The 21,602-nt window shown below is 46.9% G+C and overlaps 9 protein-coding genes across 9 annotated transcripts; 3 read left to right on the forward strand and 6 right to left on the reverse strand.

Annotated features, from left to right (window-relative positions):
• Positions 1-308: 308 nt before the first annotated feature.
• On the reverse strand, positions 309-2,981 carry N7529_002878 (WD repeat protein; the record flags this gene model as incomplete). The annotated part of the gene is made up of 1 exon (XM_057238406.1): positions 309-2,981. One exon carries the CDS (start codon positions 2,979-2,981, stop codon positions 309-311), a length of 2,673 nt encoding a protein of 890 aa, XP_057101017.1.
• A 1,034-nt stretch (positions 2,982-4,015) lies between these two features.
• Positions 4,016-5,076, reverse strand: pmp47 (putative peroxisomal membrane protein Pmp47; the record flags this gene model as incomplete). Its single annotated transcript, XM_057238407.1, has 3 exons — positions 4,016-4,131; positions 4,186-4,910; positions 4,964-5,076. The coding sequence occupies 3 exons, from the start codon at positions 5,074-5,076 to the stop codon at positions 4,016-4,018; spliced, it is 954 nt and encodes a 317-aa protein (XP_057101018.1).
• Positions 5,077-6,120: 1,044 nt separating this feature from the next.
• N7529_002880 (Rab family GTPase YPT1) lies at positions 6,121-7,099 on the reverse strand (the record flags this gene model as incomplete). Its single annotated transcript, XM_057238408.1, has 5 exons — positions 6,121-6,315; positions 6,375-6,602; positions 6,657-6,704; positions 6,777-6,900; positions 7,089-7,099. 5 exons carry the CDS (start codon positions 7,097-7,099, stop codon positions 6,121-6,123), a joined length of 606 nt encoding a protein of 201 aa, XP_057101019.1.
• Positions 7,100-7,834: 735 nt separating this feature from the next.
• N7529_002881 (M1 family metallopeptidase) lies at positions 7,835-11,418 on the reverse strand (the record flags this gene model as incomplete). Its single annotated transcript, XM_057238409.1, has 11 exons — positions 7,835-8,429; positions 8,494-8,706; positions 8,768-9,210; positions 9,284-9,354; positions 9,408-9,618; positions 9,677-9,702; positions 9,759-10,065; positions 10,129-10,365; positions 10,430-10,839; positions 10,905-11,074; positions 11,180-11,418. The coding sequence occupies 11 exons, from the start codon at positions 11,416-11,418 to the stop codon at positions 7,835-7,837; spliced, it is 2,922 nt and encodes a 973-aa protein (XP_057101020.1).
• A 258-nt stretch (positions 11,419-11,676) lies between these two features.
• Positions 11,677-13,158, forward strand: N7529_002882 (TFIIH/NER complex subunit SSL1; the record flags this gene model as incomplete). Its single annotated transcript, XM_057238410.1, has 3 exons — positions 11,677-11,891; positions 11,965-12,300; positions 12,363-13,158. The coding sequence occupies 3 exons, from the start codon at positions 11,677-11,679 to the stop codon at positions 13,156-13,158; spliced, it is 1,347 nt and encodes a 448-aa protein (XP_057101021.1).
• Positions 13,159-13,481: 323 nt separating this feature from the next.
• N7529_002883 (DUF5572 domain-containing protein) lies at positions 13,482-14,079 on the forward strand (the record flags this gene model as incomplete). The annotated part of the gene is made up of 2 exons (XM_057238411.1): positions 13,482-13,666; positions 13,725-14,079. 2 exons carry the CDS (start codon positions 13,482-13,484, stop codon positions 14,077-14,079), a joined length of 540 nt encoding a protein of 179 aa, XP_057101022.1.
• A 385-nt stretch (positions 14,080-14,464) lies between these two features.
• N7529_002884 (Pumilio-family RNA binding repeat-containing protein) lies at positions 14,465-17,331 on the reverse strand (the record flags this gene model as incomplete). The annotated part of the gene is made up of 7 exons (XM_057238412.1): positions 14,465-14,681; positions 14,743-14,833; positions 14,888-15,167; positions 15,273-15,899; positions 15,966-16,991; positions 17,048-17,155; positions 17,221-17,331. 7 exons carry the CDS (start codon positions 17,329-17,331, stop codon positions 14,465-14,467), a joined length of 2,460 nt encoding a protein of 819 aa, XP_057101023.1.
• Positions 17,332-18,258: 927 nt separating this feature from the next.
• N7529_002885 (uncharacterized protein) lies at positions 18,259-18,699 on the reverse strand (the record flags this gene model as incomplete). The annotated part of the gene is made up of 1 exon (XM_057238413.1): positions 18,259-18,699. One exon carries the CDS (start codon positions 18,697-18,699, stop codon positions 18,259-18,261), a length of 441 nt encoding a protein of 146 aa, XP_057101024.1.
• Positions 18,700-19,764: 1,065 nt separating this feature from the next.
• N7529_002886 (putative ER to Golgi transport protein (Sly41)) lies at positions 19,765-21,489 on the forward strand (the record flags this gene model as incomplete). The annotated part of the gene is made up of 2 exons (XM_057238414.1): positions 19,765-20,157; positions 20,230-21,489. 2 exons carry the CDS (start codon positions 19,765-19,767, stop codon positions 21,487-21,489), a joined length of 1,653 nt encoding a protein of 550 aa, XP_057101025.1.
• Positions 21,490-21,602: the final 113 nt, after the last annotated feature.

A 21,602-nucleotide genomic window follows, 5' to 3' on the forward strand; every position in this document is an offset into this window, starting at 1 on the left:
CGGTGGCGGTGCGGTATGACGTAATTCCATACGACGTAAGATCTAACTAGTACTCTTCTGCCTACTACATACTACTTTAAGCTCTATTCTAATTACAGTGGCGATTGTCTGGGTCATGTGTATCTATCTATCTACATATCTACAATATCAACTTGGAAAATATCTCAATACGTTAATTTCTGAGTCAGATTCACGCTAAGTTTGTTGTTGTATGGAAACTCATAGTCGCTGAAATGCTAATTTGCCTAAATCCCACGCCATGCTATGCCGCAAAATTTCAAAATCAAAGTGTCCATAACTTTCCAAGTTCACACAGTTTCAGTCGTGAAGTTGGGATCAATTTGCCCACTTGGTGGGAACCAGTTGTCATCTTCAAGCGCCTCCCTGAGCTGCTCCAATTGAAAGTGACGCTGCTCTGAATCGGAGTCCATGGTAAGGTCAATGCTTTCGGTGTTGCTTATTATTGGCATCATTTTTAGAAGTCTTCTCTTCTTGTGTCGTCGCTTTTTCTTTCGTTCGGCTTGTAGTTTCCGAGCCAGCTGTTCCCCGTCCGATTCATCCGGGTCTTTTCCATTGGCTGTATCCATGACTGTGTCTTCTCTGTGAGCTCCATTGGTCTCTAGATCTTCGGCCGGGAGTTGTCCGGCTTTAATGCGCCTCCTCTCCTCTCTTCTCCTTTTCTTTTCAGAACGCGAAGGTGCGGGTTCAACAGACAAGAATGTCGATTGAGGTATCTCTTCATGGGTGCTAACAGTAGATATTCCGTTCAAGGCCGTACGCTTGTTGGACTCATCTGTCTCGTTTGAACTAGACGGATTTGGGGCGTGTTCAAATATGAACTCCTTGATGTCGGGATCTGCACATGGTCCCGATGACAAGACATGGACCGCACCTCCAGAATCACCAACCAGGAGATGGGATTGATCCGGGCTGAATGAGGCGGAGTAAATCTCGTGCTGGAAGGATGCGATATTCTGAAGAAGGGCGTCTTCTGTTGATCGACGAACGTCCCATCGCTTCAAAACACCATCCGACCCTCCGGTATGAAATTGGCCCGCAGTACCCCAAAGCGCGACTCTAACTCCGACATCAGCCACCTCTCGAGTTCGGTCATGATCAATTGGGCTGATAGGGTCGCCATGGCGAAGTTCGTGAAGAATCCGATCGCCTTTTCGATTATCCCAAACATATGTTGCACCATCCGTGCAACTAGCCGTGATGTATCTCCCATCGGTAGGGCAGAAAGTGATTTCATTTGCATCTAAGGCCGGGCACGAGAACTCCATAATCGATGGGATGCGCTTGCCTAAGTTGCAATCTAGACTAAAAATCCTCACGATAGATTTTGTCGTCGTGCCAATGCCCTTGCTGCGGGCATTATGAGGATCCTCGGGGCTCGCGGTCGCGAATTGTGGGAGGGACGAATGCCATTTGAGGTCATTGATATTTTGGGTATTTGTTGAGACTTTCATAGTCTCGAAGGAAGCCTCACGAGCTCGCCACAAGCCCAGATGACCTTTGTAACTCTGTTCGTCTCCATCCTGCCCGGACATGCCTCCAAGCAAGAACTCCTTTGTAAAAGGCATATGGCCCCAGGCCAATGCGGTAGATGTGAAATTGACGTTGGGTCGGTACCGTGTATCTCGGTCAAGATACAGAGTTGTTGGTGTAGGGTTCTCTAGGTCTCGGGCGTCCCAAACCACGACAGACGTTGTCCCCGTGGCCAAGATACCGGAATCAAATGAAGAAACGGCCGTCACATCCACTTTGGACTCGTGCTTTAGAGTCTGCACACACGAGATATTCGCGTATGTGGCGTCCCAAATTTTGACTGTCTGATCAAAGCTAGACGTATACAGCCGGTCACCAACCCACTTCACATCCGACACGCTGGTGAAAAGGTAAGGATCGTCCATAGTCAATGTTTCTTCTGCCGGTCGCGGGATGTAATGATCAGGGATTTCTTTCAAGCAGCTGCTCTGGATATCGCCTAAGATGAGATTGTTCCGCCGGTTGTATTGATCGGATTTGGATAAGGCACCTGCAACAAATTGGATTCCATTAGGCGACCAAGTCACAGCACTTATATCTCCCGAAGCACCTTTCCATGACTTCCATGTCTTGAGGTCTGACATTATCTCCGTGTCGATGGGAATCCCTCCAAGTTCACGACCACATAGAAAGTTTCGCATGTTTCGACGTGGTGGGATGCCAGTAGGCTCTTGCGGAGGTATCGTTTTGGAAGACACAACTGTACGTGCTTCTTGGGTCGATCCTGGTTCTTCGGAGCCGATATGAATTCGGGCGTAGTAATTGGTGGGTTGAGCTCGAGATCGACCTGAGCGGCGAATAGAAGATTGTTCTGGTGAGATTGACCGTGAAGATGTTTCAGATAGTGCCCCTAGGGTGATCTGATTTAATGTTTCATCATGCCTGTTGACGTTTGTAATTGCAATGCTTTCTCTGAGAGTTCGTTGGCGGATATCACGCCCAGTGGAAACATGTTGTGGCGAAGAAAGAATTGGAGAAGGAGAAACAAAATGAAGAGGGACTTGGGCTCTGGGGGAAGGAGCGGTCCGAGAGTCACGGGATTCACTTTGAGAAGGAATGTGTGACGGTCTGCCACTTGAGGAAGGAGCAGGTTGAGGTTGATGGGATTGGTGACGTTGAGGAGCCTGAGGAGTCTGACGCGCAGAAGTCTGACGCGCCTGAGAAGATTGGCGAGAGGAAGGGCGAGAAGAAGATGGGTTTGAAGGTAAAGAGGAAGACGGTGGGGGAAGATTAGGTTGAGGTGTACTTCGAGGAGTTGCCGAATTCTGCCGTCTATTGGAATTTGAGGAGCTTGGTCTAAATGGTCTTGCAGAAAACTGTGATAACAACCGCTGGGTCTCTGAGATATCGGCTGGATTATCGGGTTTGCGCTGTGCGGACAGGCCAACAAATCTCAGACCCTGCGTGAGGGTAGACATGCCGTGCGCCATAGCAGAAGGAAGCTAGCGAATTCAGTAAGAGATTATGCAGTAAGAACGACACAGAATATCTTACATATTTGATATCAAGTCTCGGGGATCTCGCTCACGTCAGTTGATAGACGAGTGTTGATAGAGTGAGACATCACAACGGCCTCTAAACCAGAGGATCCGTTTCTTAGCACCTCACTCTCAGTATATTTTCTTTCGAAAGAAAGAAACGTGCCTATAGCTCCGAGGTTTGCCCAAGCTTCCTGGGTTATGTCTTGTTCATCAAAGACACTTTCGTAGCTGAGCCTCGGGAAGGCCTATTTCATCAATAGGTCCCTAGGACAAAAAGGAGGCGATATGAATGTGGGGAGAGGAACAGTGAGGGAATCGAGTCGAGGCGCTGCGATGCGACGGACGAAAGAGAAGCTTCTGTGACGAGTTATTACGAGGTTTCCACACCAATGCAGGATTATCATACCTTGAGCAAATAGCAAACCTTCAAGGAACAAGCCCTAGAGATCTCTGCAATGAGAGAGGGTGATAATCTTCAAGTAATTGTCAAAGACACAAATGTGGAGAAAGCGGAATCGCGTCGACGCGATAACGCGGAAACAATCGGGCGGTGAACGATCACTTACTATATACATCTTTATATTAGTACTAGATGTAGGTAACTAACTTTACATAACTAACTAGTTATAGTTATAGCTACATAGGTAGATATACTCAGTCAAATGCAGCGAGATCTCACTCACGATGGACACAAAAAAAGAAGTTTTGTTTTCTTAAGTTACTTTGCAGTTACTCTCCCGTCACTTCCCATTACTTGTTCTCTCGAGTATAAGGTATACAATATAATTAAACAGTATATTCGCGGGGTATCACTTCAGAGCTCCCGAGAAACTAGCAAGGTCACCAATTAACTCTATATACAAATGGAAAAAATCGAAACCAAACCGCCCGCATTCGACCTTGGGAACAGATGTTGACGAATATTGGTCTTGAATAGAACCTCCCAATGCGAAATTCTATAAGTCATCAAGCACGGTGGTTGTTCATTTGGCGATGCGGCCCCTACGACGAGCGGCCACCATCATATCATAAAGCACATCCTTAAATCCAAACAGGAATGCTGCAGTGATAGCACTCTGAGTGACCTTGGGTCCAATACCTAGAATGGGATCAGTATGTGGCCACTGGATGCCTATCGCAAAATAAGGCTTACCCTTGTAGAGTCCTTTCCAGCCCTCTTCTTGGATAATCCTCTTGAGGCTTCCGTTCAAGCTCTCCTTGGGACCATCCTTGCTGGCAACGTGCATCCGGCTCTTGATGGTGATATAGGGGTAGGTAATACTGGTGGCCAGGATCTTACCCAGAGCACCTAGGTAGAACGCATCCTTTGGCGTCATACGTCGGCGTCGCTCCACGGCATTCTTCAGTTGCTCGAAAATAGTGTACTGCAGAATCGGATTGATCACCAGGATCAATGCCGGAAGAACACCAGCGAACAAGGCCTTAGGGCCCTCCTGCCGAAGCAGATCCATGAGGGTGCTCAGTGTCGAGGCCTTGGTCTTCTTGACACCGGGCAAGGTTTCCTCTTCCTCGGACTTGCGGGCAGTCATGCGCGTGTTGATGACCCAGATCGGGTTGGTGATCAGCACCGTAGCACTTCCTGCGATAGCGCCCGCAATCATAGACTCAACGGTGGTGAGTTTTTTCGAGGCTCGGCCTCCTTGGGTGGCGGCCTTCTCAAAGGCCGCACGGGTGAACTCATACCAATAGTAGTACACGAAGTTGGTGACACTGATTCCAAACAACGCGGATTCCAGACCTGAGTACAGTCCAGCGATACCCTCGCGCTGTACGATTCGGCGGACGGCATCGAGGTTAGTCGAGTGTGCACGCTTCGACTCGACTTGAGCTCTTGTCGATAGTGTGATCAGAGGGTATCTGGAGTGGGGATGTTAGCGGCTGTGATTAACGGAACTGCGGGGGAAGCGCACGTCAAGACCATCGACAAGATTCCACCTCCAGCACCGGCCAGCGCATGCGCGATATTGTCGCTCTGTTGCACAGCAGCAGATGCCACTTTCTGTTCGGCTCCGGGCTGAGACATGATATATGAGAGTAAGGAGTAGTTATAGGGAAACGCGACGGACGATGGCGGATGGCGGATGCTAAGATGTGATGTTAGGAGAATAAAAGGAGTGAGTTGAAGTTAAGTCAGGAGATTAAAAACGATAATCGGGTCGATGATGTTCATGACGTTTTACCGAATGTGAGTGTGCCTCGGCTCCCATTCTCCACTTCCGACTGTCCCCTTCATCCCCGGACTTTGTAGCCTAGGCTGATTTCTCGATGTCTAGGGGTTTTGATTTTTTTTGATTTTTTTTGATTTTTTGGTACCTGCATTATTGTTGAACACTGTAGAGAATCTGAGAATACAATTATTCTCGGTCTAAGATCTACATGTATCTATGATATATTATCCATGTTTTTTACATAGGCACAGTAGAACACCGATCTATATCTGTAGAAGTACTGGATTATAATTGCATATGTATTTATAACCTTTACGACTTGTATTAAGCCTGTGATTAGCATGTGACTATATTCAATGATGCACTTACGGCTTTCAACCTTGAAACACATTGGAAATTCAAATCCTCGGTTGATACTACGAGTTTACAATATAGTTTTTGTTTTTTTTTTAAAAAAAAAAGCCAGAATGCCTGGAGAATTCGCAGATTTCTCGCCATTAGTCCATTCACAAGAGAAGAAATTCCAACCTACAAAAGAGAAAATAGAAAATAGAAATAGAAAATAAAGAGGCATGAAAAAGACACACGGAGAATGATGGGCCAAGAAATAGGTCAGAGACGAGGCCAGAAAATCATGGGAACGCAGAAACCAGCGGTAATTGCAGAAGCAAACGCAGAAATGAGAATGGAACGCAGGCCGTCTAAAGCAAAGTGAAGCAGGGCACCCTATCGTAACGATTGCCAGCTCCGTGGAAAAGCATCCTCTCACCCAGGACTATGTCGAGTGTCGAAGGGCCTGACAAGCCTGCCGATTAAATCCCACGCCGCTTGGAAACCCTCATTCATGATGTAACATTGCGCCAAATTGAAGCACCGCACCACAGAAAACATCGTGTCATTTAACAGCAGCCGCCAGCAGATCCAGACTGAACACCCTGACCCTGGCCAACCTGCACGGTAGGCTTGTTGTTGACAGTGGCCGTTCCCATACGCTCCTTGATCTGTCGTGCCATTGTCAAGAATGCCTGCTCAACGTTCGACGCGTTTTTGGCTGAGGTCTCGAGGAAAGGAATTCCGAGGCTGTCGGCGAACTCCTGTACAATGAAGAAGGATCAACGGTCTGTTTCATCTTGGGACACCGTTTTTATCATACCTTGGCAACGGTGTATTCCACGACCTTCTTGTCCTCCATGTCGCTCTTGTTGCCAACAAGCAACTTGTTGACACCTTCGGTGGCATACCGGTCAATCTCCTGGAGCCACTGCTTCACGTTGTTGAAGGAGTCCATGTCGGTGACATCGTAAACCACACAGATTCCGTGAGCACCACGGTAGTAGGAAGAGGTGATGGTACGGAAACGTTCCTGGCCGGCGGTGTCCCACTGTATAAACCGTTAGCTTTGCCTCGAGTGTCTCGGAGCTCCATGTAATCATACAATCTGAAGCTTCACAGTCTTGCCATCGAGTTCGATTGTGCGGATTTTCTGTCAAGGCCGAGAGGTTAGCACCACCTCAAGACTTGCGGGACCAAGTGCCCCGCAGATTCCGAGACTTACGAAGTCAACACCGATTGTGGAGATATAACTTTCGGTGTAGGTATCATCGGCGAAACGAAGCAGCAAGCAAGACTTTCCTACACCGGAGTCACCGATGAGGAGAAGCTTGAAAAGGTAATCGTATCTATCTCGATGGTTAGGCAACCAGGGATCGGTTATGGGGATATTGGTCGGGATGACAGGGAATCTGGCGACACAGCGATACTCTAGAAATCAATAATAATCAGAATCCAAGTCTGCGGCAACAAGAGGAGACTATTCAAGGTCGACCAAAGGCGCAAAGTGAATTTAGGGATTTGGACGGCTTACCACTCAGGGTTCATGATGATCAACAGGGAATAAGAGGTGATGTGTAAAGTAGAGGCCACACAGATTCCAGTGAGATATAAAGTAAAAGAAAAGGAGATGGGAGAAGAAGGTCGTTCTAGAAGTTCGGGGAGGGGACAACGATGGAACAACCGCCTGAAATGATAGGAGGTGCAGGAGGCCAGAAGCACCTGATGTGCAACTTTTGTTTCACGTCACCGCTTCTTTTTGTATTTTGATTTTGATTTTGATATATATATAGTATATATTATATATCTATCTATGCATATTATATAGTTACTGGTGATTTATTTGTATCTAAGGCTTGTTTGTATACATAGAATATATGTGGGTTTACAGGTAACTACTAGTATGTCTGTTGTTGTGTACAATACCATTGATAAATATATATCTCATTAATTACCAATATACACTATTTCGTTCAAGTCCACATGTAACATTCTAGTCGTCTAGTCTTTGTTTGCATTTTACAAATATCTACATATGCAAAATATGTAGATTGGAAGTCACAAGTTACTATACTAATATGTGGACATGTTTGTGATCACCTGCACGAGTGACACCTTTAGTTACCCCGTGCCAACTCCACACTCGTGGCTACTAATGATTCGAATCTGCTACTTATTTTACGTAGGAATTTGGGAATCCAGAATATACCAGTTGTTCACTGAAATCTGAACTTATCATTTATCTGGCCTCTTCTTGACAAAAAAAAATGTGTTGCTGCATATTTAGGCATAGCCGTGAGCCTGCAGCCACTCAAGAACCAACGCCACATCACGTTCCTTGTAAGATGCATTAGTCCGAATGTTATCGGAAACGATCACGAGTGCGCGGTCATAGGCCGTAGTGTCCTTATCCTTGAAGAAGGCTGCAATGTCGTCACTGATTTGGTGATCGGCAAACTTGGATAGACCCATGCGGACAAAGCGCTCGAAAACAATGTTGTTGAATGACAAGCGGGTGGACACGGAATCCCAGTTTTCCTTGATGTACTGCCAGAGCAAGTGGCGGACCTTCGAGTTGGCAGCCAAGGACACGGCACCGCTATGGATATCCTGGATAGCAACTTTGTCCGAGAACACAAAGTCCAAGTACTCCTTCACCAGAGCGGCGTTTTTGGTGCGCCCAAGCGCAGATAGGCAGATCTCCTTACCATCCACAGAATCTGTCCGGAGGTACTCCCCCTTGACGGCATCGAATTCCTTACGGCCACCCTCCGATACATTGACACCGAAGATCACCGATCGAAGATTAGTGTGGATGGCATTGATGTCCTTACCAGTTGCCCAGAGACTGAAGCGACGCTTGGCCTCCTCGACAAAGCTATGATGAAAGAGTTCATTAGAGATTACCCAATAACATCCCAGGTGAAGGAAAGAGAACTCACCCTTCGTGGCCCGCTTTACAGGTCATAGCAATCAGAAGCTTGCGCAGCTGCACAACAAGGTAGTCTTCATTGGGCTGGAATTCCCATCCAATCCGCTCCGCGGCAGGGGTAGCCAGTTTGAGAGTGAAGTTCTTCAGACCATCGGCCACCTTCTCGTTTTGGGAGAAGACCGACTTGAGGTTCGCCAGAGAGGCAGAAACCTGAGACCAAACACTATATATAGAATCCGGTGTTAGAGCCGACAACATAAGAACAAACAGAACATTTGGCTCACAGGTAGTTTGTCTCATCCTTGAATCCTTCCAAAAGAGCCAACAGGGCCGGTGTGGTGCCTTCTCCAGAGACTGCAAGGGCAGAAGCATCTCCCAAGAGACCGATCTTGTCCTCGGTGCTTAGAAGATCAAGAGACTTGCCCAGCTTGGCCAGATGCAAGGGAGGATAGTTGGTTCGGTAGAACCCGGACAGATCCTTGTTGATCTTGTAGAAAGAGTTTTCGCCGATTCCTGGCACAGTGTCGGACTTGGCAGTGAGAGCACGAGTGTCTACCGTGGCCAGTTGAGGTCCAGACTTGATGCCGAGAGGAATCCACCACTTTGTCTCATCCTCCTCCAGCTTCACATCGCCGGTGGACAAGAATCGGTTCTGCTTAACAGTGATCTGACCAGGCTCCTCTGCCACAGTGACAACCGGGAAGCCGATCTTGCGAATCCAAGGATCCTGAAATGTTAAAAAAAAAGAGTTAGTTCTGAAAATTCCCAGTTCGACCTTTGGTCATTTCGTTTGGACTTACCATGAAAGAGTGCACATCCTGACCGGAAGCCTTGCTCAAGGCAGACCATAGGTCATTGGTAGTGGCGTTTCCTAAAACTAGACTTAGCAAATGTTTCTCGTAGTCCTCCGGGTTGATTTCTAACCATATGCGTGGGACTTGAGATAGTCCGCAACTCCCCGCAAGAAAGTTTCTCTGCCAAGGTGAGCGCTGAGCATGCGAATGACCGAGCTTCCCTTGAGGTAGCTAATATGGTCGAAGATTTGATCAACCTCGAGAGCGTTCTTGACGGGGACTTCAATAGGGTGGGAAGCGCGCAGCGAGTCGAGGTGAAATGCTTGTTGTACACCTTCAGCCTGGAATAACGTCAATATTGTCTTGATTAAAGGGCGTGGTACCTCTGGAATTCCTTACAACAAACTGGGACCAGACATTCCATTCTGCTTGTATGTTAGATGTCATGTATAGAACACTCCGTGATGGAAAGGAAACTTACCTGGGTAGAAATGATCCACAGCGAGCCAGCCGACCCAGGTTGCGAATCCTTCATTCAGCCACAACTCATTCCACCAGTCCATAGTGACGAGGTTTCCAAACCATTGGTGGGCCAATTCTGTCACCAAAGCGTTAGACATCAATATTGCAATATTCCCCAGGGACCCCAGTCCTGATTCTGGGAACTTACCATGGGCCACGACATAGGCAATGCGGTTCTTGTAGCGGTTGTCTGACTTTCCTTCATCGAAGAGAACGGCGGTGGTCCGATAGGTAACAAGACCCCAATTTTCCATCGCTCCCGAGGCCTAGGAAAACCTGGTTAGCCCAGCGACTTTTGCAACACATAAGAGAATATTGTTGTCACTCACGAATTCGTGAACAGCCAGAAGATCAGCCTTAGGGAGCGGGTACTCAATTTCAAATACTTCCGAGAAATAATCAACTGTGCGGTGAGCACATTCAAGCGCGAAGCGAGCTTGATGTTGAAGACCACGGGTAGTGTAGACGCGAACAGGAATGCTCTTGCCTTGGTATTTGCGCTCGGTCATGGCTTCAACATATTCAAAGTCACCAACCGCCCAGGCCAGGAGCTGCATGTACGGAACCTATGTTAAAAACTTGGGGATATGATTAGGGTATCTCGGTGATACTGACATATGTGCTCATTACCGGAGTCTTTTCGAAGGTAACAAACTTCAATCCGGGCTTGCTTCCATCTCTTTCGGACAGAACAGGCATGTTGCTGAGGGCAGTCTGTCCATTGGGAATTTCGATCTCGAAATCAAAGGTGGATTTCAAGTTCGGCTCATCGAAACAAGGGAAGGCTCGTCGGGCATCACAAGCCTCAAATTGAGTGCTCAGCATGTAGTAGAAGTCATCTTCCTTGGGAGTGTCGCCGGATGCTTCCCCAGTAGGCTTATACTTCGAACGGTAAAATCCGGCCATGGCGTTATTCATGGTTCCAGTGAAATCGATAGATAGCACGACATCTCCCGGTGTAATCTCCTGGGAGAAAGCGAAGGAGACTCGCTCCGACTTTTTGTCATAGGTGATTCCGGATGCTTTGGCTAATTGGGTTCCTAAACCAAGACCATCAATCTCACTGCAACCCACAACATGCCACTGATGTGCTCCCCCCACGTACCGTCCTTGCTCAGAATCTCGGCATTCTGTATTTTTATCTCCTTCGAGTTTAACACAATCTCGCTTGTAGCACGGGTGACTTTGAGATCGATCTTCAAGGCGCCCTTGTATCCCCATGAGCCACCGAGTTGTAAATCGAAGAGAGAGACATGGTAGTTGATTGGCTTGGCCCTGTTATAGTGTCAGTCTCAGATGCTATGACCTAGATTATCATCCACTCCAGATGGAAGAAAAATGAGGGCAAAAAAAAAACGACAAAGTGGGGTGGTTACTTACACGTCAGGAAGAGTCTCTCTCTCTTGGGATGTCATCATGCGGATTTCAGCGGAACAATGTCTAATAGGAGTGAACCCTTTTAAAAGAAACGTAGGTAGCCGAGGTCGAGGTCGTAAACGAGTTGAATGTGAGAGGGACAACTTGTGCAAATTTCGAGAAAGAGGAAAGGTAGGGTGGACAGTGACTGGGCGGAAGGCTTTAACTGCTACACCAGCTCGCGCAATGGATCTTCCCCACATTCGGGGGGTTTATCTTCACCGTCTACGGCTATCGGCGGGGATATTTGAGAGTTGGGCAATTTTGAGATTTCTTGTATGTAATTGAATTGAATTGAATGTATCTCGGTGTGAATTTTGGAGAAAACGAGAAGTTAAAAGGTGAGTAAGTGGTTGATCTTCTCCGGAGCTCCGTCGGAAGCTTGGACCATTTTCAATTTGGAATCTCCACCATCTGTGCACCTTTTAATCTTCTTCTTCTTCTGTGACCGAAAAAAAACAATGGCCGACTCCGATGAAGAATATGTGGGAGATGTGACTGAGGATGAGGATGATCTCCAGGTGACTCGAGGTGACAACCCACGAACCAAGAAGAGAAAACAACGTGGAGCTGCAGAATGGGAGCTATCCAGAACCTGGGAGACACTCGTTGAAGGAGCGGATGGTACTATCAGTTCAACCGTCGAGGGGTTATTAGAAGCTAATAAACGGAAAAGGTAAGTGTATCTATTCTTCCTTCTCTTGGGTCTTGGGCTTTGCTAGATTACTGATTATTTTCATCCTTTGTAGGCTCTTGAAAGATACGACCCCTCTACAGCGCGGTATCATTCGACATCTCATCTTAATTATCGATCTGTCACAATCCATGTCCGAAAAGGACTTGCGACCGACAAGATATCTATTGACCCTCCGATATGCCCAAGAATTCGTAAGAGAATTCTTCGAACAAAACCCCATTTCCCAGCTCGGGGTTCTTGGTCTGAGAGATGGTCTTGCGCTCCGAGTCAGTGATATGAGTGGTAATCCAACCGAACATCTGACAGCCATCCAAGCTCTCAAAACACAAGATCCAAAGGGGTTGCCTAGTCTTCAAAACGGATTGGAGATGGCACGTGGTGCTCTTTTGTATGTCTATGCGCCGGCTACATGCAGCTCAAGAAACTGAAAACTAACCAACGGATATGCAGCCATACACCTAGCCACGGCACTCGAGAAGTGCTAATCATATTTGGGTCCCTTCTTTCCTCCGACCCTGGAGACATTCATCAAACGATAGGTACCCTGCTCACCGACAATGTCCGGGTTGGAATTGTCGGACTCGCCGCCCAGGTCGCAATCTGCCGGGAACTTTGTACAAAGACAAATGGTGGCGATGAAACCGCATATGGAGTCGCGCTGAATGAGCAGCACTTTAGAGAACTGATGATGGACGTGACTACGCCTCCCGCTGCCTATTCCCAAAAAGAATCTGCATGTTCATTGCTGATGATGGGATTCCCCTCCCGAACAGTGGAGGCCACCCCCTCTCTCTGCGCTTGTCATTCCAAGCCCTCACGAGGAGGCTATCTTTGCTCACGATGCAATAGCAAAGTGTGTAGTCTTCCGGCTGAATGCCCCTCATGCGGGCTCACACTGATCCTATCAACCCATCTGGCGAGATCGTACCATCATCTTTTCCCGTTGATCAATTGGGTTGAGGTACCATGGCGTCGAGCTTCACGCAGTTCCGCTTGCTTTGCTTGTGGAATTTCTCTCCCGCCGGTTCCCCCCGAAGATCAATGGCAAAGCATAGAGAATCAAACCAAAGGAATGAGCGTGAGCAGTCGGTACGAGTGTACTGCATGCCATAACCACTTTTGTATCGACTGTGATCTCTTTGCCCATGAGGTCGTGCACAATTGTCCCGGTTGTCAGAGCAAAAGTTCACTGCCTCTACAGTCCAGGGATTCCAACGCACCGGAGGTAATGGATACAACGGGTTAGGTGAAACTTATATCAACACTGCATGGATTGGCGTACGATATCCCTGAATTTCTGATCACAGAACAAAAGAAAAGGTAGCATAGGGGAAAGGAGTCTATACCAAATACAAAGTTTTATTTACATATAAAGAAAGGATGATTTCTTCTGTAGATAAGTAAATAAAGCCTTGAGAAAAGGTAGAACACTTAACTATGTATGTACATATACTTGATTTGGAGATCGTACGTTGGAGAGATGAGCCTCGGTTAGTTTTGTGCCCCCCCACGCAAGTCCTCCGCATCTCTCATAACCCCAAATCATACATATATTTATTATCTTCATCAATGGCAACAATGACCTCAAACACTCAAGTCTTTGAAAGACTACAGGCATACCCTTTCATTTCAGATACAGAATTTGCAAATGGACTTTCAATTATACTGGGTCACCCCGAAACCCCCGCCACCCAAGCGGAGATGAACCGGGATGATGACCTTGTCCTGCAAGCAAAATGTTTCTTTTTCTCACGGTATGCCGAGGAAACCTCTTTATTATAGCTATATCGCTGAAGGCGTATTGATCCATAGGAAAGAGCAGCTTGCTCCCCCCATTGATTTTGCGGCTTTCAAGTCTTGGTTAGCATCGGGTACAGAGGAGCACCCAGGATCAGAGATTACCGACCCTGTATCAACACCAACCGAGTCATCAGAGAAGAGTGCTCCTGGAGGCGAAAATCCTGCAAACGTCGAGCCTGCTTACCCGTCCTCTTTTGCGCATATCGTGGATCTCATCACCACAGGAAAACCGATCCCTGGTATTCAGGACATACCTGACACCGTATTGACCGGCCATGATATCTCTAGTGAGAAGCCACGACGACGCAAACCTTGGGAGAAAAATGAGGCAGTTACTTCTGATGAGACTGCAGGTGTTGCTCCATAAGATATGGATTATATAGAAATTGGTAGATAACAATATCAATTTCTTATCGGAATTATCACCAAACTTATAACATGGATGGTTGAATCAACCGATGAGCACTGAGTGCAGCAAGCCAAATGAATAAATCGGCAAGCAGTGATGACAATGATGTTCAGCAAGATTGAAACACAGAAATGACCTGTGCTTAATTTGGAACTGGGTTAGCAAATGAAGCTGCCAGATAGACTGACAGAGGCTCAGGCACTTGAAAACAATAAACATAGGAAATTAAAAGACAAACAAACAAACGATAAACGATAAACTCTCTCCGTAGTGACAGTTTGTTTCGAGGGACTCGAGGGATTCTGGGGGATAAGAGGTAGTATCAATAGTATCAAGAAACAAATCAACGAAGTGGCGCATAATTGGGACCCCATTGGTTTCCGCGGCTAAATCGACCACTAGACTGACTTGTGGGACTGAACTTCTCGTCATTGAAGTTGGTGAAACGTCCAATTTGCATACCAGCACCTGGGCCAGGACGTGTAGCATGAGACGGGTTGCAGCAGAGCATAGCCACGCGAGACCCGAATTTGGAGCCCCGGAGGGAAACCATATGTTTCCTAAGAAATGGAATATTAGCGTCCAGGTAATCTCTTAAACAAGCAATTGACAGGTAAATACCGAATGTGACCAGCCACAAGGTCTCGTTGGTGAGACCCGGCATTCATCAGAATCCATTGGATAAGATAATTTCCATACTGATCTCCAGCAACTGAAGAGAAATTAGCATCACTTTTCCCTGTAGTGAGAGAGTGTGACAACTTACTGTCAATCAACGGCATACGGGGTCGGTCAGAACGGCCAGTGCAGACGCGATCAAGGTAACGGTCCATGAATTCTGCTCCACCAATCTTGAGGCATTTCTCCACGATCTTGGACGCAAACTGATCCATGCTGTAGTCAACAGCCCAATGAATCACATGTTCAATAGCACGGCTTTTGTCGGGAGGGGAGCCGTGCTCGCAGATGTGCTGGATACACCAGTTCCCGAATTGGCCATGAGCGAGGACGTCGGTCTTTGCAAGAACCTCTTCGATCGCCGGTCGCTTTCAAACAAGTGTTAAACCTGATCTGATGTTCATATAAGACATGGGGGAGGGAACAAGGCAGAAGGGGACAATTATGTATATGGGAGAGATGTGTAATCTCACCTTTTCCTCTTCAACACAATTCTCAAAGATGTTTTGAACCACCAAACTTCCTGTCTCGCCCAGAGCAACTTCATGCCACATTCCGCGCAATGCCTCGTTTACTTGGGTCATGATCTGTGGGGGATCACCGCTCCAGCGAAGTTCGAAGAGCTTCTGCCAAACATGGCATGCATATCGATGGATAACCGTCTCAGGGATTCGACGGAGAAGTTCGTGCACCATAGTTGCCTTATGCTCTTCTGGAACGCAATCAAAGGCCTTTTGGATCACATGGCACCCGAATGGATCCATGCTGAGGTTCATTGTGTTGCCTCTGATGGCATTGGCGATAGCGATGACCTGCTCCGGGGTTCCGTGTTCAAAGCAGCGTTGTACGAGAAAGTTCCCAAAGCGATTGACCATCAATGGATAGGCTTGTTGTATGATTGCCTCGATGATGTCGAACTTCTGTTCAGTCGTTCCGACCTTGAGCTTTTGTTGCAGGAAAATTGAGGCTTGTTGGTCATTGTTGCAAACAATCTTGTCCACTATGTACTTCCAATCACACGACACGTTTTTGTCAAGTAGACGTCGGTAGTTCAGTGGCTCGAGTGGCGACACATATGTTTGAACAGAATTGCCGCTCAGCTTAAAAGAAGAAGGAATAAGTTAGATATATCGCAAGAAAAGCAAATTCGATTTTGTGACTCTTACCGATGAGGTGCTCCATGTGCTTTCATTGCCAGAGCCCGTGAATTCAGTCGCAGTCGGCGAGAGCGGGCTACCAATTGGCCGAGGAAGATATGGAGGCGCAGAGTAAAGTCCAGTCTGTTGCAAAGTACTCGGCGGTCTTTTCGTCGGAGAGGGTGGCGATTTGATGGTGTGCTCGCTGGATGACCCAGAAGCAAATTCACCCCAAGGAGAAGGCTGAATTGGAACCAGAGACCCGCCTCGACTGTTTTGGGTGATGGAACGACGGGCTCCATGACCTGGAACTGAGATATTTCGCATTTGCTCGGTCATGGGGCGTGGGTAGAACCCACATGGACTGGGCGAGGGCCCCGGAAGTGCCCTCTGGGATTGCAAAGATTGTGGCCCGGCAAATGTTTGATATACACTGGAAATTCCCCAGTATCGATTAGGATCCTGGCTTGTGGAACTACTGGCCCCTGCTAGAGACCCTCCATATACTCTGTCCATGGATGGCTCATGGTGGACCCAGAGCCCACGAGATCTGTTGTATGCCCCTGCAGACAATAGTTCGGAGCTATCAGATCTCGAATCTTCATGGCCACCCCAGGCATCTTGAAATTGACCAAAAGCAGAGTTAGATGCTTTGAAAGCATTTTGCAGGTGGCCGATGGTCTGTCCTGTGATTTCACGATTACCGAAATCGGCTTCTGATGGAGGACCGAGGGCTTGATCCAGGGTATGTTTTATGACACGGGTTTGGGCAAGCTCTTGCTCTTGTAGAGCTATCTTCGAGTTTGCGGCAAGAAGTTCCTGCTTGAGGCGAAGCAACTCTCCCGCTTTGTCCTCTTTTGTATAAGACTGGGTGAGTTCGGCGAGGTCCGAAGCTGGCACTGACTTTATGGCTGATGTGATATGCGACGAAGCAGGGGATCGATCGGCTTCAGCGCGAGGAAGAATTGTTTGAGGGGAAAGCTTTGCAAGTATTTTCTCAAAGTCGGATGATTTTCCGTTCAAAGGTTCAGTTTTAATATGATCTAGCTTTTGCTTCTGGGAATGTGAGATGACAGGAACAGGCAAATCAATAAAAAATATAAAGTACACACCTTGGTTGATGAATGCTCTGACCCTTCACCAAGTAAGATCTGCAAGCTTCCTTGACGGGAAACGTCAGTCTCAGAAGAGCCGTAATGCGTAGATGAGTTCGGAAGACCCTACCATGACAATGCAGTTAGTATTGCAGGAAGCTATTTTGAGACCATGGTAGAGAGGAGCATACTGAAGACTCGACTCCAAAAGATAGATCTCGCACTTCAATGCCATTGTTCGAAATAAATCGTGCTCCGTTTCCTATGCGACCAACTGTTGAAGGCCCACTTAGGGGGGTCATTTTTTCAGCTGGCAGCGATAAAAGAAAGAGCGAGACAGAAAATAGAAGAGAAAAGGTGAAAAGTGATGAAGTCGCTGTATGCAGGATGTAACAAACAGGCTCGTCGGAAACCAAGTAAGTTTACATGCAACGAAAAGGATTCCCAGCAGATTCTTGCGAGATGATTGTCAACATAAAGAAACTTTTGAAGATGGGATAGAACAGAAGAAGAGTAGAAGAATGAGAGAGTGGGAGAGGGAAGAAGGAAAGAAAGGAATAAAGGAAGAAGGAAAGAGACATTAGGAAGGTCTGGAAAGAGGATAGTCAGGAAGGAACTGGGATCTTTTCCGAGGGGGATCTGGATTGAACATCCCGACTAAGTCTATCAGGTTTTTCCTTTTTACTTTCTAGAGTTTCTTAAGAAAGGAAGAAGACATTGTGAGAACTTGAGAAGAAAATGAACGATATGAATCTTCAGATCCAAAAGTATTCTGTAGTTGTTAGAGCAGCATATCCTCCAGCAGCATATCCTCCTCGTAAATAAGAATTGCCGGTAGCCATTCAGAACTTCCAATCAGAAAATATCAAGTGTCTTCAACCACTCGTAGTATTCGTAATCACCTAGAGGCTCAGCCAACCCAAAATGGAAGGATATCGCCTCAGTACAGGGCTGTTGTTTCTTCATGTCGAAACAATCGCGGAACCCCACCAATTAAGCATAAGGCATAACTTAGTGAGCAGGGATTCAAAAAATGTCAGTGAATATGGATTCAAAATGTAATGCGATTGTTATAGAGTCGTACAGGATACCAGACGCAGAATCCCAAACTAGCTTCGATGGTTGAGGGAAAGTAGGCTGAACACCAATAGCTTCGGTCTGAATCAAAAAGCTCATATCAGTATAGTAGTCAAGGTCGAAATAGGTACTAACTTCCGCACTAGTGTGTCTTAAAGCCTGGCGGATAGTGTCTCGTTCTTATGGCTTAAGCTCCAGAACACGTCTCCGCTAAAGCAATCTCCTAGCTGTATACCAGGTACCTCCTCCCATGCGAGTGATACAATGAATCCACCACGGATAAGTCTGGAGCTCTTCTGTTTCTCCACTGACCACCCTGACAGGCGAGGTGTAGCTTTCGTATTAGTCAATGTTTTGTAGGCGGCTAACTCGGGTGGAACCCAGCGTGTAACTTGGCTAGCGCGGATAGATGAGTCCTCAACTTCGGTGTTAAAGCGGGGGAATTGCTTGTATATCGGGACGTAGGCAAACTTGATTGGGTTATCCGACTTTTTGCACCGATATCTCACGCATTCAAATGGGATTGCAGAAGAATCGGCTTCTGTCTGGCAGAAAGTGAGGAAAGAAAAAGTTGAACCGGGTGTCATGCTCATGATGGCCACTGTTCACCCTAGAAGAAATGTTCTGGTTTGTCCCGCTGTAACAATATTGAAGCATATCTAGCTGCTGGTCACATATAGAAATCAGAAGGTTATGACATAAGTACCTAACAGTCGATAAAGAATGAATAGTTAGCTGTTAGCAAGATATAATAAAGTAAGACGTAAAAGAGAGATAAGTAAGAGAAGCTATAGGTATAATTAGTAGTAAACAAGCCTTATTATATGTAAGTATAAAAGTATCGAGGATACGCTCATTCGGCTCCACAGGGATCTTTACTATATCCGCCCTCTTATACTGAGAAGTTGTCGATAGTAACTATAGCTTACCGTACTAGTTATGGATAGGCAGTTTTACAGATGAGGGGGGACATAAGTAAAAGGGAGAAGAAAGAGGAAGAGAGGGTAGTTATAAAGGACGAATACCTAATAAAGAATATAAAGAAAGTATAGGTAGTCTAGTGGTTAATACCTAATGCTAAGAACTCAAAGTCGTGTATAATTGAGAAACTTGCTTTTTTTTCCCCTTAGAATGGGAACTCATTTTTCCTACTAGGCGTAATAATAGAAAACAATATAAGTTATAGATTATTCAAAGGATTAAACATGCAAAGATACATTTGGTGGGGTGCGCTGATAGTAGATTGCGGCCTCTGTAAAAGAGGCGACTAATGAGAGAGTAGTAATTCTCGTTGTACCGAGCATAGGCTAATAGTAGAAGCATGAGAATGCAAGAGAGTTTAGCGAGTGAATGCAAATGAATATACATATACGATGTACTCGGATGATATTTAGTGTCTAAGGTATCTCAAAGAGCTTTAGATCACGTGAATATGCTTATCGCATAATCACGTGATATATCATCAATGCCACTCGATGCTCATTCGCTCACAGGGGATTCGTCATCGCTAATCTGTCCCGGATCCCTCATTTCGCATATTCTCATTCGGACTCATTACGCGGCCTGTCTTTCCGAACTTATTCATTGGGTGAGTAACACAATGCGGGTGATTCTCGGGTTCCGGGGAAATTAACCTTTCAACTTACAGTCCCCTGGAGATGGCCACAACCACAGTGACCGGCCATGGCCGACGCTCCTCCATGCGCCAGACCGAATTGCAAATCCCAGCCAAGCCTTCAGACCCTCAATCAACAAGCAGCCCAATAGACAAGTTCCCACCGTACGAGGACACTATCGAGAGCGTCGCGGGGTCAACCCGTCCCAATCGGAGTGCTTCAGTAAAGTACTCCCCGAATGAGCTCTGGGAACCCCGAAAAGCAAACTTCTACTCGCGCGATTATCCGAATGGGACATTGAGGAACCCCAAACATCGCCCGCGGAAGAGCATCAGCGAAGCCATATCAACAATAAGAACTCGCAATGGCAGTATGAGTGCCAACGCCCATGAATTGGCCGAAGCACTTCGTGCCCCAGTCTCCTATCGACTCACAGTATGTTGATCCTAGTTTCAAGGAGATCTGAACATGCGACTTCCATGAAGCCAATTGCTAACATACCTCAAGGCCCTCTGTCTCATTTGGTATTTGACGTCCGCCCTCACAAACACCTCCTCCAAATCGATTCTGAACGCCCTCCCAATGCCTATAACATTGACCATGATTCAATTTGCATTTGTCTCCTTCTGGTGTTTGTTGTTGGTGTATCTTTCCACAGTGATACCGCGGTTGCGACAAAACGTCCCTATACTCCAGCATGGAATTCGCTATCCATCCCGGGATGTTATTTCTACTGCCTTGCCCTTGGCGGTGTTTCAATTGGCCGGCCACATCTTGAGTTCCATGGCCACTGCACAAATCCCGGTCTCTTTGGTTCACACCATCAAAGGCCTTTCGCCTCTTTTCACGGTTCTGGCTTATCGGGTTCTGTTCCGCATTCGATACGCCCGGGCAACATATCTATCACTCATTCCGCTGACTCTGGGCGTGATGCTGGCATGTTCGACTGGAGTGTCTACGAACTTCTTTGGAATATTTTGCGCATTTGGTGCAGCTCTTGTGTTCGTTTCACAGAACATCTTCTCCAAGAAGTTATTTAATGAGGCAGACCGCGCCGAGGCAGAAATGCAAAATCCAGGGCGACGCAAGTTGGACAAACTCAACCTGCTTTGCTATTGCTCCGGGTTGGCATTTTTCCTGACTCTGCCCATTTGGTTTGTCACCGAGGGGTATCCGCTGGTCTCTGATTTCATCCATGACGGTGTGATTTCACTCTCGGGCAAGCAGGGCTCTTTGGACCATGGTGCCCTTTCCATGGAATTCATCTTCAATGGAGTATCGCATTTTGCCCAAAACATCTTAGCTTTTGTGCTGTTGTCGATGGTTTCTCCCGTATCTTATTCAGTTGCATCGTTGGTCAAGCGTGTATTCGTGATCGTCGTGGCGATTGTTTGGTTTGGCAGCTCGACCACTTCAATCCAGGCATTCGGGATTGCTCTTACCTTCGTGGGCCTTTACCTTTATGATCGCAATAGCCACGACGATGTAGCTGACCAAAGAGCTAACGCGGATCATTTCCGAGCCCAAAATTCCATCCTGCCGCTGAACGTGCGGCATTCAAGCAAACCGTGGGACTCCAACGGCTATGCCTTCCCTGGTGGCAGGAATTTTGATGGAGCCGTCCATGGCACGACGAACAGCTCCAAGAAGGAAGACGATGCTCCCAGAAACGTGCGACCCCGAGGCGCCAGTGTTTCTCGTACGTGGTTACCCGGGACCAAACAAGAATCTACTTGGCAAGTCAGTGATTCGCAAGCTGCAGCCTAGCATCTGCGTTTATTAGTTAGGTGTATGATATCATGGCGTTGTGGTGTTGCTCAAAGAAGCTTTACATTCATATCTATCGTGTGTTTTCTATAAGTATGAGATACCGTGAATTT

Source organism: Penicillium soppii (genome assembly GCF_028829465.1).
Source record: "Penicillium soppii strain IBT 18220 chromosome Unknown utg000003l, whole genome shotgun sequence".
Lineage (NCBI taxonomy): Eukaryota > Fungi > Ascomycota > Eurotiomycetes > Eurotiales > Aspergillaceae > Penicillium > Penicillium soppii.